Below are 16,417 nucleotides of genomic sequence, written 5' to 3'. Positions count from 1 at the left end.
CTAACAAGAGGAATACATTCCCAAAGATATTTTAAGATGTATAGTTTAATGCATTAAAGTTAAATTTTAATAGTTATATATTTTCTTTTCCTAATACTGTATTTGTGCTTATCTAATTGAATACCCAATCTATGATGCTGAAATATTCTAGATGGGCAGTATCAATACTGATACAGTTCATGCCATGATTCATACTGGTAGCCTTGTTTACAGATCCACACTAGTGACAAGAAACCTACATTTCTCAGTCACTCAGTTCTTAAGACTGAAATACAACATATCAAGTAAAATACCACCCTAAAGTACCCTTCTTTATAATAATCTACAAGGCTAATTCAAGTGTGGAATTTGAATTTGGAAACTCCTCTATAATTCTGGACACTCAATTATAAAAATTAATCTTTGAATTTTTGACAATTATTCTCCAATTATAATATCTATCATTTCCAAAAATAAAAACAGAACACTAACTTAGTTATCACCGGTACCACTGGTATGAATGCTCATAAGGGTTAGTTGATAAAGACAGTAAGTTTGATTACAGGCAAATCTTATATTGAAAACCACAGGGGCCCTGGGTTCAATCCACAGTATCTCCTCTTCCATTTAAGAAGGTAGTTTTATACTGCTATGATGGTAGTGCAATAATTTTTTTGAACTATGGATGAAGGCCATATCTACATTGAATGGCTTCACTTCCTTAACTGCAATATCCTCTCTTCCTCTTATTTGTCTCTTCCTTCGTATTCTTCTCTCACCACCACCATCCCAGAAGACATTCTCTGGGCACAGCTGGTTATGTAGATGATGCACAAGAAACAGACTCAGAAAACAACTTGCATCGATGGGCAAGGCATTTCCACAGCTCAAAGATTTCACTGGAATATGACTCTGGTAACCAGGAAAACCCACCAAGTTGCCTCCCTGTTACCAACCCTCTAAAGGTTTCCAGGCCAAAAATGCCTTTTAAATAAGAAAGCTTTTGTGCACTTTTTATGACTAGGGGAAGATTTAGGGGAGGAAGTCAGGTGAGGCCTTTTCCTGCCACTAAGAAACACCCAGTGACAGTGGGCAGCAGGTGTCCCTGTGACTCATCAGGAGTAGGAAAGCCTTCAAGCAACAAAGGTAATCACAGCCTCCTCTGGCTGAAAACTAGTCTTTGAAATGTTTCCACAGCGTTTCATCCACTCGATATAGCTGTGTACAGCCAGGCACACCTCAGACTTCAGGACTCCATCTCCTCACTACACTATGCCACGCAATCACTCTGCAAAGCCCTGCAAACCCGAATGAACACTGCCCTCAAGACATCTACTGAGCAAGCGGTGATAGACAGGGGCCGCATGACTTCCAACCTGCCTACAAATTTACACTTCACATATGAAAATGAGCTATGTCAAAAACTCCTACTTGTTCATACAGTTGTGTTTCAATACACTAGGAAGTAAGAAATAAACTAGACTATCTAGAGGAAAGAAAAATTGTTTCTGTTAAACTAGGTAAAACATGAACCTAACTTCAAAAGTGCAGCCATTGGTTTAGTGTTGTGGTGAGCTAAACTCCCACAGATGGGAGCAAAGGGCTCTTGTCTGCCCCCTCCTGCCCTCCAGCGTACTCACTAAGACCTCCCCTCCCACCCTCTCCATGCCTACGTCCTACGTCCTTACAACGTAACCGAGGATTCCATAGCAAATGAAAAATACCAGCAGAGCTAAGGGCAACTCAGAAGGTGACAGGCTTAGGGACAGTTCTGTCTCATACTATGCCAAGCTGCATAGCTGTGTCTTACATATCTCTATACGAGGCTGAGGAGTACTGTCATAGAAAAATAATTTTTACAAACCCTATCTGTTTTTCTAGGAACAAAGGCTTAAAACAAAAACTTCAAAAGTATGCTTTCCCCCCAACAGGAAAAGAACACAGTTTCAAGGCAGAAAATGCAAACTTAAGTAACAAAAAGAACCTCCATGTTTCCCACTTATCATTCCTTGCCAAGCAAATTCCTTAGTGCTTAGGAATATGAAAGGAAAAGGGGCTGGCACTTCCTGAGTGCGGCACACCAAAAGTGCTTAAGGCTCGGGAGAGGTGGGCACGAGGAGTTAAAGTGCAGATGATTAAATCATCTACAAAAGAAGAACTACTTCAATGGGAAACTACTCACTGCAAAGGAATTATTTCCAAATCAAATCACTCACTTGAAAAAAAGCAAGTGTATTTTCTGGTTTGTTCTAAGTGGAGAGAGACAACAGAAAATCTGGACTCGTTTTAAGATTTCTGACTCTACTGTACTAGGATAGAAAGCCCTGTGCATGCGTTAAGACAGCGCCAGGTGCAAGTGCTTTTCATAAGTGCAGATGACTGACACCTGCAGGGGGAGCAAAGAAAAGGGATTTACACAGTTCCGAGTTAACAGTTTAAAAGCTATAGATAAACTAGTTATGGGATATAACTATTATTGCTAAGGGAGTCTAAACCCAAATAATGAGTTTTGTATTGATTGTGGAATACCAAAGTTTTAATTGTAGGGGTGATTTTTCCTTTGTGCTTCCCTCTCATGGGCTAGGAAATTTCTTCTTACTGCTTAGTATATACTGCTTAGTATATCTTTATGCTCTGAAATTGCAAGGGGAGGGGAAAAAGCATATGACAACTGTCATGATCATTAACCATTAACTATTCATTAATAAATGAAAACTGATTGTAGACTGCCTCCCTACCCTTGAAACTTTAAAATGTGATACAAAGAAATGCATATCATGGACTACACGCTACTGTAGGTCTGGAACATGAGCCTTACATTACATATTCTAACTCTATACATAACTATTAGTAATCATCTTCATTTACAACTACTACTTAAGGAATCTCACAAAGCATACATTCAAACAAGAGGCATCTAGAGATTAAAAAAATTACCCGCTATATTTTTGTATAAAAATAACCAATATTTTCTAATGTACACAAAGCCAAAAGATAAATATCTGTCATGTCTTTAGTGACATCTTTAGTTTTCTACTAGCTCAACACAATCTTTCAAAGGAGGGGTGGAAGTAAAACTTACGGACTCTCTTTACCTTCACTTACTGAACTGTGGCCACATCTCTGTGCATGTTCATTCAGTTATTAAACTACCTCAAAGATGTGGTGAAGACAGAGGAAGTGATTAAACAAAACCTTTATAAGTTTTAATAAACAGGACCATAGGCTCTCAAGGTGCCCACAGGAAATTCTGTTTTAGTGCGATAATTCTGTAGAAGTTAACTGGTGAAAACTTTTGCTTTTTTATAAGTTTTAAAATTAGATTTGATCACTCAAATCTAATCAATTCATAAATGCTTTGCAGGAGGAATGCAAGGATTCATTAAGGGAAAGGAATGAGCCTTCTAGCTAGAGTCAACATGCTTCCAAGCCCTTGCCAGGAGAGGTACCAGCTAACAGTACAGAGCAGGGGAGCACAGAGATATGACAAGTATTAACATGAATTGGTACTAGCTGAGTCCAATGATTTTGTCTTTCCCTAATGAGCAATTTCATAGGTATTTTTCTTTTTCTATTATGCATAACCAAACTGGAAAAATATACTTTAGCACAACATTAATGCTGCCTGAACAATACTTCCATTGTACATGTATTCATTATAATGCCCTGCCCTATGCCCGCAGTGTTTCTCTGTGTGAAAAAGAGCAACATTTATCACTCCGACCTGCTCAGTCTTGGCACTACTGACACTTAGACCAGACAGTACTTGATGAAAGAACATTCTAGGCATTGTAGACTTTTAGGAACCACTCTGGCCCCTACTACTATGTATCCACAGGCAACTCTCCCAACCACCAACCCCAAGCTCTCAACCAAAATGGGTCTAGATGTTGTCAATGTCTCCTAAAGAGTAAAAGTGACTTCCATTAAGAATGTTGCTGTACATGTACAAACACTGAGAAGAAAGCTAACTATCACACAAGCCGAACTGTTGGTCAAATCTGAAGAGAAAAAACCACTCTTTTAATCTCCAGATCAATACTGCTTATGCTAGAACACAATTCTTTCTTACAAAGCATTTGTCTAAAAGGTCTGACTCTCAGAATGTAGTCTTATTTCTTCACATGCAATTGCATCATTGGACTTCTAAATTATTCCACATCTCTATGACAACCTTTAAAAAATTAATAGGATACAAAAATGTGTAAGAAAACTGAATCAAAAGAGAAGAAATGTAAATCATTAAATTATTTTTTAAAGGATTCTATATATTAATGATGAACATCCCATTTAAAAAATTAGCTAGTATAACGTTTCTTTGAAAAATATGGCCATCTGTAACGTCTTTCAATGTTGCATGTACCTTGTAAAATTAATTTCACCAATGTTGGCTAATTATAATGGATTGCTGTATCTGTAGAAGTGATCCCAATGTGTTTGGCGTTCCATTGTAATTGTATTATTCTAGGCCAATGAAAGCCTTTACCTTACAAGTCTGAGTAAGAACAATCAAACTGGTGTTATATCAAAGCTTCATATTCTGTTAAGATTCCTTCAAAGAGTTGATGCGTGCGCAGATCTTCAGGGCAGGGCCCAGCTTAATATTCATTGCACTCATGAGATGGTCTTCTTTGAGCAAAAGAAGGGCCTGTCCATCAATCTCTTGTGCTCTGAACTCATCTGCAATATCCTGGCAGCCTGGAATGTGATCAGAGAAAAGGAAGTTAGAATTAAATTTACAACAATTTGACTTACTCTTAGCAATTATAGTTATGAGCTCAGTAGGTCTCAATCTGAAATATAGGCTGATAAGCTCATATATAATTTACTTATAATGCTCTGGGTTCACCCCTGAAGAAGAGAGTATCTGTTGATATTCTGAAATAGGAATTCAAAATCCAAGTAAAAAAATTTACTTGGAATTCTTGATATAAAAATAATATAGCTGGCCCAGGTGCTGGTGGCTCACTCCTCTCAGGAGGCTGAAATTTGAGGATAGTGGTTTGAGACCAGTCTAGGTAGAAAGTCTGTGAAACAGTTATCTCTCATTAACCTAAAAAAAAAAAAAAAAAAAAAGAAAGAAAAAGAAAAAAAAAACGGAAGTGGAGCTATGAATCAAAGTGGTAGAGTTGCTAGACTTGGACAAAAAAAGTTCCGGAACAGTACCCAGGGCCTGAGTTCAAGCACCACAATCAAGTAATACAACGAATAACAGTGGTAGTAGTAGTAACAGTAATAATTTCACCAGGCACCAGAGGCTTCAACCTGTAATCCTAGCTACGAAGGAGGCTGAGATCTGAGGATCACAGTTCAAAGCCAGCCCAGGCATGGAAGTCTACAGAACCTTTATCTCCAATTTTAACCACCAAAAAGCCAAAAGTGAAGCTGTGGCTCCAGTGGTATAGCTCTAGCCTTAGGCAAAACGGCTCAGGGACATCACCTAAGTAAGCCCCAAGTTCAAGCCCCAGGACTGGCACAAAAACAAATAAAACAAAACAACATAAAAATAGATAATTAGTGGGGACAAAATGTAGAGAGTGACCAGGCACCACCTCTAATCCTCACTACTCAGGAGCAGAGATCTAAGGATGAAAAGTATGAAACCAGCCCAGGTCAGAAAATCTGTGAAGCCTTATCTCCAATTAACCACCAAAAAAGCCAGGAGTAGAATTGTGGCTCAAGTGTTAAAGCACTACACCTTGAGCAAGAAACTCAGGGACAGCCCCCAGGCCTCAAGTTCAAGCCCTAGGACTAATACCAAAAATATTTTTTAAAGTACAGAATAGAGCCAAGTACCAGTGGCTCACGCCTATAACCAAAGTTACTCTGGAGGCTATGATCTGAAGATCCTGGTTTGAAGCCAACCTGGGGAAGCAAGTCCCTGAGACTCTTACCTCCAATTAACCACCCAAAAGGCTGGAAATAGAATTGTGATTCAAGTGGTAGAGCACTAGCCATTGAGCAAAAAAGCTCAGGGACAACACCTAAGCTCTGAGTTCAAGACCCAGAACCAGCACATGCACGCGCGCGCGCACACACGAAGTACAGAGTAATCTATGACATTATGCCACACGCATACATCATGAACTCATCTTTGTGTACTCTCTTGTTTACACACAGGTTCAAAGACAAAATAAAATAGCATGTTTTATCATATAAACAATCGAAGTATTTTCTCAAGTATTATGATTTCTGCTTTCACTATTTACACTTTGTTCTGGTTTATAAATTTTACTGCCAAGTACCGCTCTGTACAGCTCAGAAGTACTTGGCAGTAAGATTTATAACTTTTATTGTTCACTCAAGATAGAACTCAGGACTATAGTATCAATATACTATAAAGCTACTCAATTTACAATCAACTCCAAATTTTAGTACCAGTGGACTTTGTTCCCCCTTTTCTTGGTGCTGGCCCTATGGCTTGAACTCACCCTGGTATCCCTGAGCTCTCCTGCTCAAGACTAGTATTTGATCACTTTGAGCCACAGCTCCACTTCCTGTTCTTTGGTGGCTAACTGAAGATCAAGACTCTCACAGACTTTCTTGCCCAGGCTGGATTCGAATCACAATCCTCAGATCTCAGCCTCCTGAGTAACTGGGATTACAGGTGTGAACTGCTAGCGCCTGGCTTTTTGTTTTTTAAAACAGGATCGTGCTACATGTAGCCCAGGCTGGTCTTGATGTTACAATCCTCCTGTCTCGGCCTTGCACATACTAGTACAGTTATGTACCACCACACTCACTTCACTTCACTTATGATAACAAAACCCCCATTGAAATTATAGGCTTGTAGGCTAATGTGTCAAACAACAAATATTTTAGCCTGCAGGTACGTCAGCAGGTAGCAATGCTGCTATCTACATAAATCTTTTTATTGTCTACCAGAAATTTTGCACACCCAGGTTACTAATAACTTCCCCATAAAGGCACAGAAACCAATAGGGTAGGCAATGAATCAGGGAGGGAATGTAAAAACATTGCATGAACACAGTTCAATTATAAAATGAACATTGGCATTAAAAACTACTCACTTTGGGGCTGGGAATGTGGCTTAGTGGTAGAGTGCTTGCCTAGCATTCATGAAGCCCTGGGGTTTGATTACTCAGTACCATATAACAGAAAAGGCTGGAAGTGGGGCTATGGCTCAAGTGGTAGAGTACTAGCCTTGAGCAAAAGAAGCCAGGGACAGTGCTCAGGCCCTGATTTCAAGCCCCAGGACTGGCAAAACAAACAAAATGAAAATGGTTACATAATACCTATGGATACCATGCTATTGCAAATGTATTATCACCTTGTTTTTATTAAGATAATGTCTTCCTTGTAAGCTCAGCCCAAACACAGGCCTTCAAAAGGCATAAAGGTCTCAATAATGAATCAAATTATAAAGGACAAAAATATAATCTACCACAGAAGGGCTATCTGTAAGAGTAATACATATTCTGTGTAACACCTGCTCTCTTGGCTACGTTATTCCCACATCCTGTTATTATATGTCTACTGTTTCCTATCTTGCAACCAGATTTTCAATTTATCTGTTAATTTTTAAATTGACATTTCAAATTCCTCTACAAGGTAAACTTTTATGGCCTCTCCCAACTACCATTTATGAATCTAGACATAAAATGGAATTACTCACCATAGAAAAGCCCCTTTGCTTTTCCTAGAGGTAGCTCTCAACAGAACTGGGCAGACAAAACTGACTAATCTTGCATCTAGTTGTGACTTCATCCTTCTTTTAGTGAAAGAACTAATGTTCTTCTCTCTTCAGTCTTACAAGGACACAGGGAAGGAAAGAAGAGAGAGAAAGATAGGACAGGGCTTACTTAGATTCAGAGAACAGGAGTAAAAGGAAATGAGAACCATAAGAACTACATTTGAGAATAGAAATAAGGAGTTCTTCATCAAGAAGAGATCTATACATATATGTGTGTATGTATATTTGTGTATAGAGCATGCTCTCCTCTGTACTGAGACTCCTCCTCAGATGTCTTCTTTTTAAAGGTGGATAGTGAAAGCATGGCAAATAATACAGAAAGTGTACCACAGGGAACAACATGACTAAGAATGCATTATCTTCAAACTTTTAGATCACCACAAAAAAGTGTAAGTACATTAGTACAGAGATGAAAAGTAAAGTAACTTTTTTAAAGTGGAGCGGAAGGGAGAAGCAGAAGCAATAATGATTCTAGAAAACTCCCTGGAGAAAAAAAAGGTTTTTAAAATTCCAAGTGCTCAAGGTAAACTTAAGTTCTGTGGCATCCTGACATTAGCATCTACATCTGTGAAATGCCTGGCACCCAACAGTGTGTACAAAACACACACCACCAAAGCAACCAGTCAGCTCAGTGACCTAATAGCAGAAGCAAGCATCAGTTCTGAGGAAGGGCTGGGCCTTTGTACATGGGTCCCTAGTGAACTTTCCAGTGTCCAGAGTCATTTCTCCAGAAAAGCCCAAACCAAAACTAAATAAAAAGAAAGAAATGCCCTGCACAAAAACTGACTTCAGCAAAGTTGTTGAAAAGGCATCTCATCACTCAGTACTGTGGAATAAACTACCAAATTTAGTATTAGCAAAAAAAAAAAAAAAAGCAGTAATATTCAGACTTGTAAGAAATGAGCTGAGGGGGCTGGGGATATGGCCTAGTGGCAAGAGTGCCTGCCTCATATACATGAGGCCCTGGGTTCAATTCCCCAGCACCACATATACAGAAAATGGCCAGAAGTGGCGCTGTGGCTCATGTGGCAGAGTGCTAGCCTTGAGCAAAAGGAAGCCAGGGACAGTGCTCAGGCCCTGAGTCCAACCCCCAGGACTGGCCAAAAAAAAAAAAAAAAGAAAAGAAATGAGCTGAGGGTGAGGTTCAAGTAGCAGAGTTCTTCCTTATAGACGCAAACCCCAGTCCCACCAAAACGTAACTAAGAAGAAATTATTCATACTCTGAATAAATCTAATTTGGAGATTTGTAAGATTAATAAATACTAAATTAATCTTTGCAAAAGGCAGTCACCATATCAAGGTACAGTTAAAGAAGATAAACTACATTAATTGAAAATAAGAATTGCTCTTACAGAGAGAACTTTCAGTGCACAAGTGATATATATATATAAATTTTCCCCCTGGTAACAACTCAGATATTGGTAAGCCATATGCAAGTTCTAACAAAGAAAACAGAAAACCTCAGGGATACCCTGATTAGAAGGGGAAGAAATTCCATGGTAACTTACAAGAAAATACAAAATAAATTAGGAAATTTATAAGCTTTCCTCATACTATTAAAAAAGCTTAGGAAAAGACTGAATTCAAGGAAAACAAACCCGAATGAGCTGCAAGAGGCTTAGAGGATGTTTGCACAGGCCAGAGAAGCAGAAACAAAGATGAAGACATTAAGCTATAGGGCATTATTCAGAGAAAACCTTTGAAAAAGGCAATGTAAATGAACACAAAAATAAGCTTATTATTTGGCCTGTCAAAGCAATCTGAAAATACTCCCATTATAGCAGTAAAGAAGAAGTTATTCTGACTAAAAAATAGTATAGGCAGACTGCAAATTATGTCTTATTATAATGATATGTAATATTCCCTAAGCAACTTAAAAAGAAGTGTTTCAACTCAATAAAACAAGAATGTCAAGTGTATTGACAATAAATTGAAGTTTTTTGTTCTTTTTTGTTTTTTAACTCGAAGGAAGAATGAGACATGGGAGTTACCCTTTGCTCTTAAAAAGTACCAAGATTAGCCACAGGGCAAGCAGATTCCAGCAAAAATGATTTCTAAAAGCCCACAGGGAGTGATAGAAGAACCAGAAGTTATCTAGTACCAGTTATTGGGACAACTAATTAATTCCTTGGGATAGAAATCATCTCTTAAAGGAAAAGAAATATTGCCCTTAAACATGAACTCAAGCTTACAAACAGATGGCTGCCCAACACGGTGAAGTGATTGCCGAAGAAACAGAGTTCACGTCCAGCCCCATATAGTCAGTTTGGGACTCCAATGTTAATTCGGAAGATGGAGATACTGGTTTAAAATTTCATTAAAAACCCAAACCAGTGAAGACAAACATCTCTACTATATCAAATTTGAAACAGATTCTAAGCCTCCATGGTCAGCAGTTAACTCAGAATTTAGTTGCCTTTGGTGTGTGCTTGAAAATCTTCACATGAACAAAGTGTATGTCCTTGAAACAAGCCCATCTTCCTTGAAAAGTGACCATATCTTGTTTATTTTAGCATTTATAAAAGATATTGGTAAAATAATTGAGTACATTTTTTAAAAATTGTGCATATGATGTAAACTGAGTGGCAGTTTTATAACACTAGTATTTCTAAATATATTTTCTTGTAAAACATAGTACTCTAAATTTGCTTCTAAGACTATGGTCACTTTCACAAGAAACATATAACAATGGGCAGATGATTAGTTTAATTTTCAAAGCCTGACTGATATAACTCAAATGAGATACATTCTTATGAATCAATGCAATAAAATCTAAAGGGAACCAATTTTGAAACCCCCATTTTCCATATTCATAAGATCAAAGTGAGAAATGTTTGCAAATTTAAAAAGAACCTATGTCTTAACACATATAACCAGTGTGGGCTCTAGTTACCAGTTCCTGGGAGAAAGTAGATAAACAGAAAGATTGTTGTTGCTTTAAAAGCAAAAGGAGGCTTTAAGTTGATGGAAAGAATATCAAAATGAGAGATCAGAAAAATAAAAATAAGAAAGCTACCCTCAATATCCGAATGAACATAACTTCAGCTGACAACTTGAAAAATTTTGGACATGCTTTGATATATATTTACTGCAAAGAATCAACTTGATTTTTAAAAAAGAAAGACCAAAATTTTACCATATTCTATAGTCTTGATTAACTTTCAGAAATGGAAAAACAATGAAAAAACTTAAGAGAGACTAAGTTAGGGAACAGGAAATAGGATAGAAAAACAGAAGAGCAGAAGAGAAGTGATGTCTGATTCAATCTCTCTACTGACCTCTCGAGAGAAATCAGACTGAGGAGAAGAGAGCACCTTAATATTTCTTCACCGGCTGGGGTGTCACAGCAGAAGCAGGACTAGTCAGTTTTTATCGACTTGGGAGGTATGAAAAATTACCCAGTTGTGCTAAGGGAATAAGGAAGAGGAAACAGATCACATTTCAACAGCAAATGCCATTTCACTTATACATGTACACAGTACTGCTCTGGCCCTTTTGTGCAAAAGGTGTGGATGAGTCTTTATCATTCTCACATATACATGCACAGGAAAACCTAAGATGAAGGGGTGAATTACATACCCGGCAAAGAATGGATGAAAGCCCAGACATCATCAACTGTCCATATAGAGGGCTCGGTCTGTGCAACTGGTAACAAGTCACTATTGTCGGGCATTTTCCTAATTCTTACATCCCGAAGCTCACGCTCTCTTTCCCGCTCACTCTGCCTGCGCAGACGAGTTGTCATAGCAGATGGCACAGAATCTTCATGAGTAGCCAAGTCTTCTTCTGCAGATGGATAAGTAATTGGAAGCTGGAAAATGTAGTACAAGTAAAATACAGCATTGCATTTCCCTTGCATTTCTAAAAAGGGTAATATACATTGAACAAGGTTTCTACAGACCTGCCTAAGGATATGTTCTCTTGCTGTCCCTTCGGGGCCACTTGGACGGCGGCCACGATGCCCAAGACTCTGATTATCAGGCTTACGATTCCAACGACTAAGGGCAAATTTTTTAGAACAGCTAACATTGTACCTAAGAGTAAGGGGAAAAAAAGATTACATAACACTCCATTTTATTATGACTTGAATGTATAATTGTGAATCGTTATTTGTTTCATTAAGGACTATAATATCTCATTAAGTAAATCCACATTGTTCAAGGGACTTATTTATGCTAGAGGTCAAACAATGGCTTCTGTAGATATCATAATGTCTTTTTTTTTTCCCTTTCTGGTGCCAGTTCTGGGGCTTGAACTCAGGGACTAGACACTTTCCCTGAGCTGTTTTGTTGTTGTTTTTTTCTCCTCTGAAGGCCAGCACTCTACCACTTAGCTGCAGCTCCAAAAAGCTTCTGGCTTTTTGGGAGTCTCATGGACTTTCCTGCCCCAGCTGGCTTCAAATTGTGACCCTTAGATCTCTCAACTTCCTGAGTAGCTAGGGTTACAGGGATGAGCCAGCACCCAGCCATAACGTCTTTTAAATACTGAGCATCTATAAAAACAGATTGATATTTTCTTGCTATGCATGAAAGTAAGAAATGTTCTGCCTAACACAGAGAGTAACTAATTTTAATAGCAGCAAAAATATTCAAGGTTCCAGGAGAAAAATATCTGTAGTAATTAGAATGTATATTCAAACTGATATTTTCTCAAGTAATAATTTCTGAAGAGAGGTATTTTGATCTCTGAAGAGGTCAGAGATCTGATCTCTTCAGAGATCAATATAATACACAGTTCAAGCTGGTAGTAAAATATTTTAAAATATTACTAAAAACAAGTGAAATATAAAGTTGAGATTTCAAAGTCATGTAATAGATTCATTGCTCCTAATCTTCTAGAAATTTGGAACTATATATTTCTTTAAAATTGGCTTAAAGATAATTTCTTCTTTATTAAAAGAGAACAACTATCCTTTTTCTTTAAAACACACATCTCTGTTGAGACATGACAACAACTTAAAAAGCGTTCTCTGACATCAAAGGGGATCCACAGACTAGACTTCAGTCTCGGTAACTGATCCAGTAAGAAGCCAGAGAGTAAATATTTTAGGTATTACAAATCATGCAAGTGTCTGGCACAAACACTCAACTCTGCTATTATATAAACACAGTCACTGAAAACACTGAGCATATACAGCTATGTTCCAGTGAAATTGTGTTTTTAAACACTCAAGGTGCATGCAAAACCTAAGCAGCAGGATGGACTTAGTCTTTTCTAGAAGCGTGAGAGAAAACTGTCTAACAAAAATATATGCAGGGTTTTGTTTTTTTTTTGCACATATGAAACTGACTCTACAGTTATTATTTTCAAAACTCTCATGCTTCAAGAAAATTACAAGAAAAAAAATCCCAGATAACTGTGCCATGAATAACTATTCTAGGACCAATAACAAAATGAATTTTCTTCAACTATTTTACTCCAACAAATATAAAAATGTCCTGATGGCCACTTCATTTTGCCATAAAATAATTCAAAAAGCTCTCGCTGTATTCATTACGCATTTACAAGTTCAACAATGTAAGTTTGGGTTCCTCATTTTATTTGCTGACGAAACCTGCTTTTTTTTTTTTTCCCCCAGAGCTGAGGACCGAACTCCGGGCCTTGCACTTGCCAAGCAGGCGCTCTTCCGCTGCGCCAGATTCCCTTGCTTTCTTAATTGTAGGAACCACTAAGCTTGTTTTTGCTCACAGATGGCACTCTACCACTTAGTCACAACTCCAGCTAGTGTTTTTGGTAGTTCACTAGAGATGTCTCATGGACTTTTCTGTTCCAGCTGGCCTCACACTAAGATCCTCCGGATTCCAGCTTTCTGGAGTAGCCATGATTACAAACATGAACTTTACTCTTGAAAAAGGATGAGAGAAGTCGTTTGTATTTGATAATAAGTTCTCTAAGACTGGCAGCCAAGCAGACATGTAAGCAGCAGTAGTGCTGTCTTCCTCTCTTTCTTGTTCTTTCATCTCTAGTTCCCTGTGTTAGAGCTCCTAGCCCTCTGAAGAGACTCATTTAAAGGTACAACAACAAGAAACAATCATCTCCAGGCAAAGTATCTGTCATATTAAATATTCTGAAATATTTCTAAATAGTATGGATAGAATTACCAAAAACACAGAAAAAATAAGTAACATTTTATAAATTTGCAAAATTTACCATGCTCATCTTCTTTGTATTGTTCTTGTTTTAGTATATGTGCTGCTGATGCAAGTACCCAATTTGCTCTGGACAAATTTTGATTTAAAATCTTAACTTTATGGTTATATCTTCTTATTTTTATTGTCATTTCATACCTTATTTTCCCATATAACAAAATACATCCTTATCTTAAAGGGACCTGAGAAGCTAACTCCAAATGAGACAATGACTCCAAATGAATAGGCAGCATCTTTCAGATAACAGCTAAGCTGGTTTAACAAGCTTTAAAATTTTTAAACAAACCTGATCATTTAGCTAACCCAGAATAAATCTGAAACAAATTTATGAAGTAAGCACAAACTATTCTGAGAAATAACAAGCTAGGGAAAGACAAATGTGGTAAAAATTATTTCATTATCTGTGAAATAAAATTCTCAGAATTCAAGACACAAATTTTTAAGTATGCAAGTTTCAAAACCCCAACAGGAAAAATGTTTGGGTTATCTGATCTTGAGAAGTATAAATCAGAACTCTGATCCCAATATAATTGGTAGAAAACTAACACCCTGGTATGGAAGACTAGATCATCTTTTGAGGTGTCATTTAATGTAATATCCCTTTTCTCAAAACCCATTTTGCACAAAATGAAATCTAAAAATCTTATTTTGCCTTTCAAAGTCATCTAAAAAATATAGACTTATTTGATCATTCCAAGCTGTTTCTCATTATTTAATAACTCCTGTGTGCACAAATGACTAGCAAAAGAAGGCTGAAACTTTTGGGTTGTTTATACCTTTCTAAATCCCTAAATCCACAAATTTCTCTTATGGAAGTAGTAGTCATGAAAAATAAATGACATTTTTAAAGATAAAAAAAGTATTACCTTTTGGCACATGACATAGTACAGAATCTTTTTGACCTCAAAAATTCATTAGCATATCCCATTTTCCCACAGAATTCACACTTGAGCAGCTCACTGTCCATTTCTTCTAATGTCTCTAAAAAAAATAATAAACACAGGGAAAAGTTCCAAATGATCAATTTGGACATTTTTCTTTCAGTTTCTGTTTTGATTTGATGATCCTTTAACTTCAACCCAAAGTTACTTTTCTTTCTGTTTCTGTTTTGATTTGATGATCCTTTAACTTCAACCCAAAGTTACTTTGGCAGGACAAGGCCAACCAACCACCTCTGTAAAGTCCCTCTTGCCTCCTCATTATATTATATGAGTTTTGTTCCCATGTAATTTGTTTTGTTTTTGTTTTTTTTTGCCAGTCCTGGGGCTTGAACTCAGGGCCTGAGCACTGTCCCTGGCTTCTTTTTGCTCAAGGATAGCACTCTGCCACTTGAGCCACAGCGCCCCTTCTGGCCTTTTTGTATCTATGTGGTACTGAGGAATCAAACCCAGAGCTTCATGTATATGAGGCAAGCACTCTTGCCACTAGGCTATATTCCCAGCCCGTAATTAGTATTTTTAAAGGTTCATTTTGCCGAGAATCCAGTATGTCTTACTTTACTAACACTGTGAAAAATGAAGGTGAATAACTCACAATCACTACCCTCTAGAAAGAACACTTCCCAAATGCACAATGTGGGAAAATAGGCAGCAAAGCCTTTTAATTTAACAGAGGAGAATGGGGATGACTTCAAAATGGTCAAATTCTGATGTCTCTAAAGATTTAATATACAAAAGTGTATATATCTAATCATAAAATGGTTCCTTTTAATTAAATCAAAATTAATACTTTTATAATTTCCAATTGCTGATGCCGTTTTCAGGGTATTCTCTATTAAGTCAGAATATCCATATCCTACCACTTGAAAGTCATACCAAGTTCTTTCAGCAGGCCACAGTCTCAAAGGCAAAGAACCTTCCCAACTAAACCAGACAGTAGTAGTCATTCATAAGAAAGCAACCCAATGGCCCACAGTTTTGTCATCTGTAAAAAGGAGTTTATAATACCTTTCTCAAAGAACTGAAGTAACAAACCAGTGACAGTTCCATTCCCATTTTCCACATAAGAACAAAGAGTACTAAAGGATGTATTATGTGAATTCAGTGCAAAAGGAAAAAGGAAAAAAAGGAGGAATATTAGGCCTTCAAAAATTTCTGTTTTAGGGGCTGGGAATATGGCCTAGTGGTAAAAGTGCTCACCTTATATACATAAAGCCCTGGGTTCAATTCCTCAGCACCACATATATAGAAAAAGCCAGAAGTGGTGCTGTGGCTCAAATAGTAGTAGAGTGCTAGCCTTAAGCAAAAAGAAGCTAGGGACAGTGCTCAGGCCCTGAGTTCAGGCCCCAAGACTGGCAAAACAAAACAAAACAAAAATTTCCATTTTATTTTTAACACCTAGTAATGCTCCCAATGTTACTTTACCCATTTATTTGTGCATTAAAAAGTAGCAGAACTGGGGCTGGGGATATGGCCTAGTGGCAAGAGCGCTTGCCTCGTATACATGAGGCCCTGGGTTCGATTCCCCAGCACCACATATACAGAAAATGGCCAGAAGTAGCGCTGCGGCTCAAGTGGCAGAGTGCTAGCCTTGAGCAAAAAGAAGCCAGGGACAGTGTTCAGACCCTGAGTCCAAG

The 16,417-nt window shown here is 37.7% G+C and overlaps 1 protein-coding gene across 6 annotated transcripts in view; it reads right to left on the bottom strand.

The window, feature by feature from the left end:
• Window positions 1–2,542: 2,542 nt before the first annotated feature.
• Window positions 2,543–16,417, bottom strand: part of Phc3 (polyhomeotic homolog 3) — a 63,174-nt gene continuing 49,299 nt past the window's right edge. For 4 of the 6 annotated variants that reach the window (XM_048347138.1, XM_048347141.1, XM_048347140.1 and 1 more), the window contains 4 exons: window positions 14,709–14,823; window positions 11,595–11,727; window positions 11,273–11,504; window positions 2,543–4,677 (listed from right to left, as the gene is read on the bottom strand). In XM_048347138.1, coding sequence (XP_048203095.1) covers window positions 4,523–4,677; window positions 11,273–11,504; window positions 11,595–11,727; window positions 14,709–14,823 — 635 coding nt within the window. In that variant the 3' untranslated portion in view covers window positions 2,543–4,522. Of the gene's footprint in view, window positions 4,678–11,271; window positions 11,505–11,594; window positions 11,728–14,708; window positions 14,824–16,417 lie in introns of those variants that run through there. The other 2 variants (XM_048347143.1, XM_048347142.1) reach the window with 2 other exon arrangements.

This window comes from Perognathus longimembris, chromosome 5 (genome assembly GCF_023159225.1).
Source record: "Perognathus longimembris pacificus isolate PPM17 chromosome 5, ASM2315922v1, whole genome shotgun sequence".
Lineage (NCBI taxonomy): Eukaryota > Metazoa > Chordata > Mammalia > Rodentia > Heteromyidae > Perognathus > Perognathus longimembris.
Note: the sequence above shows the minus strand (reverse complement) of the source record. Positions and strands in the feature narration are given on the sequence as shown.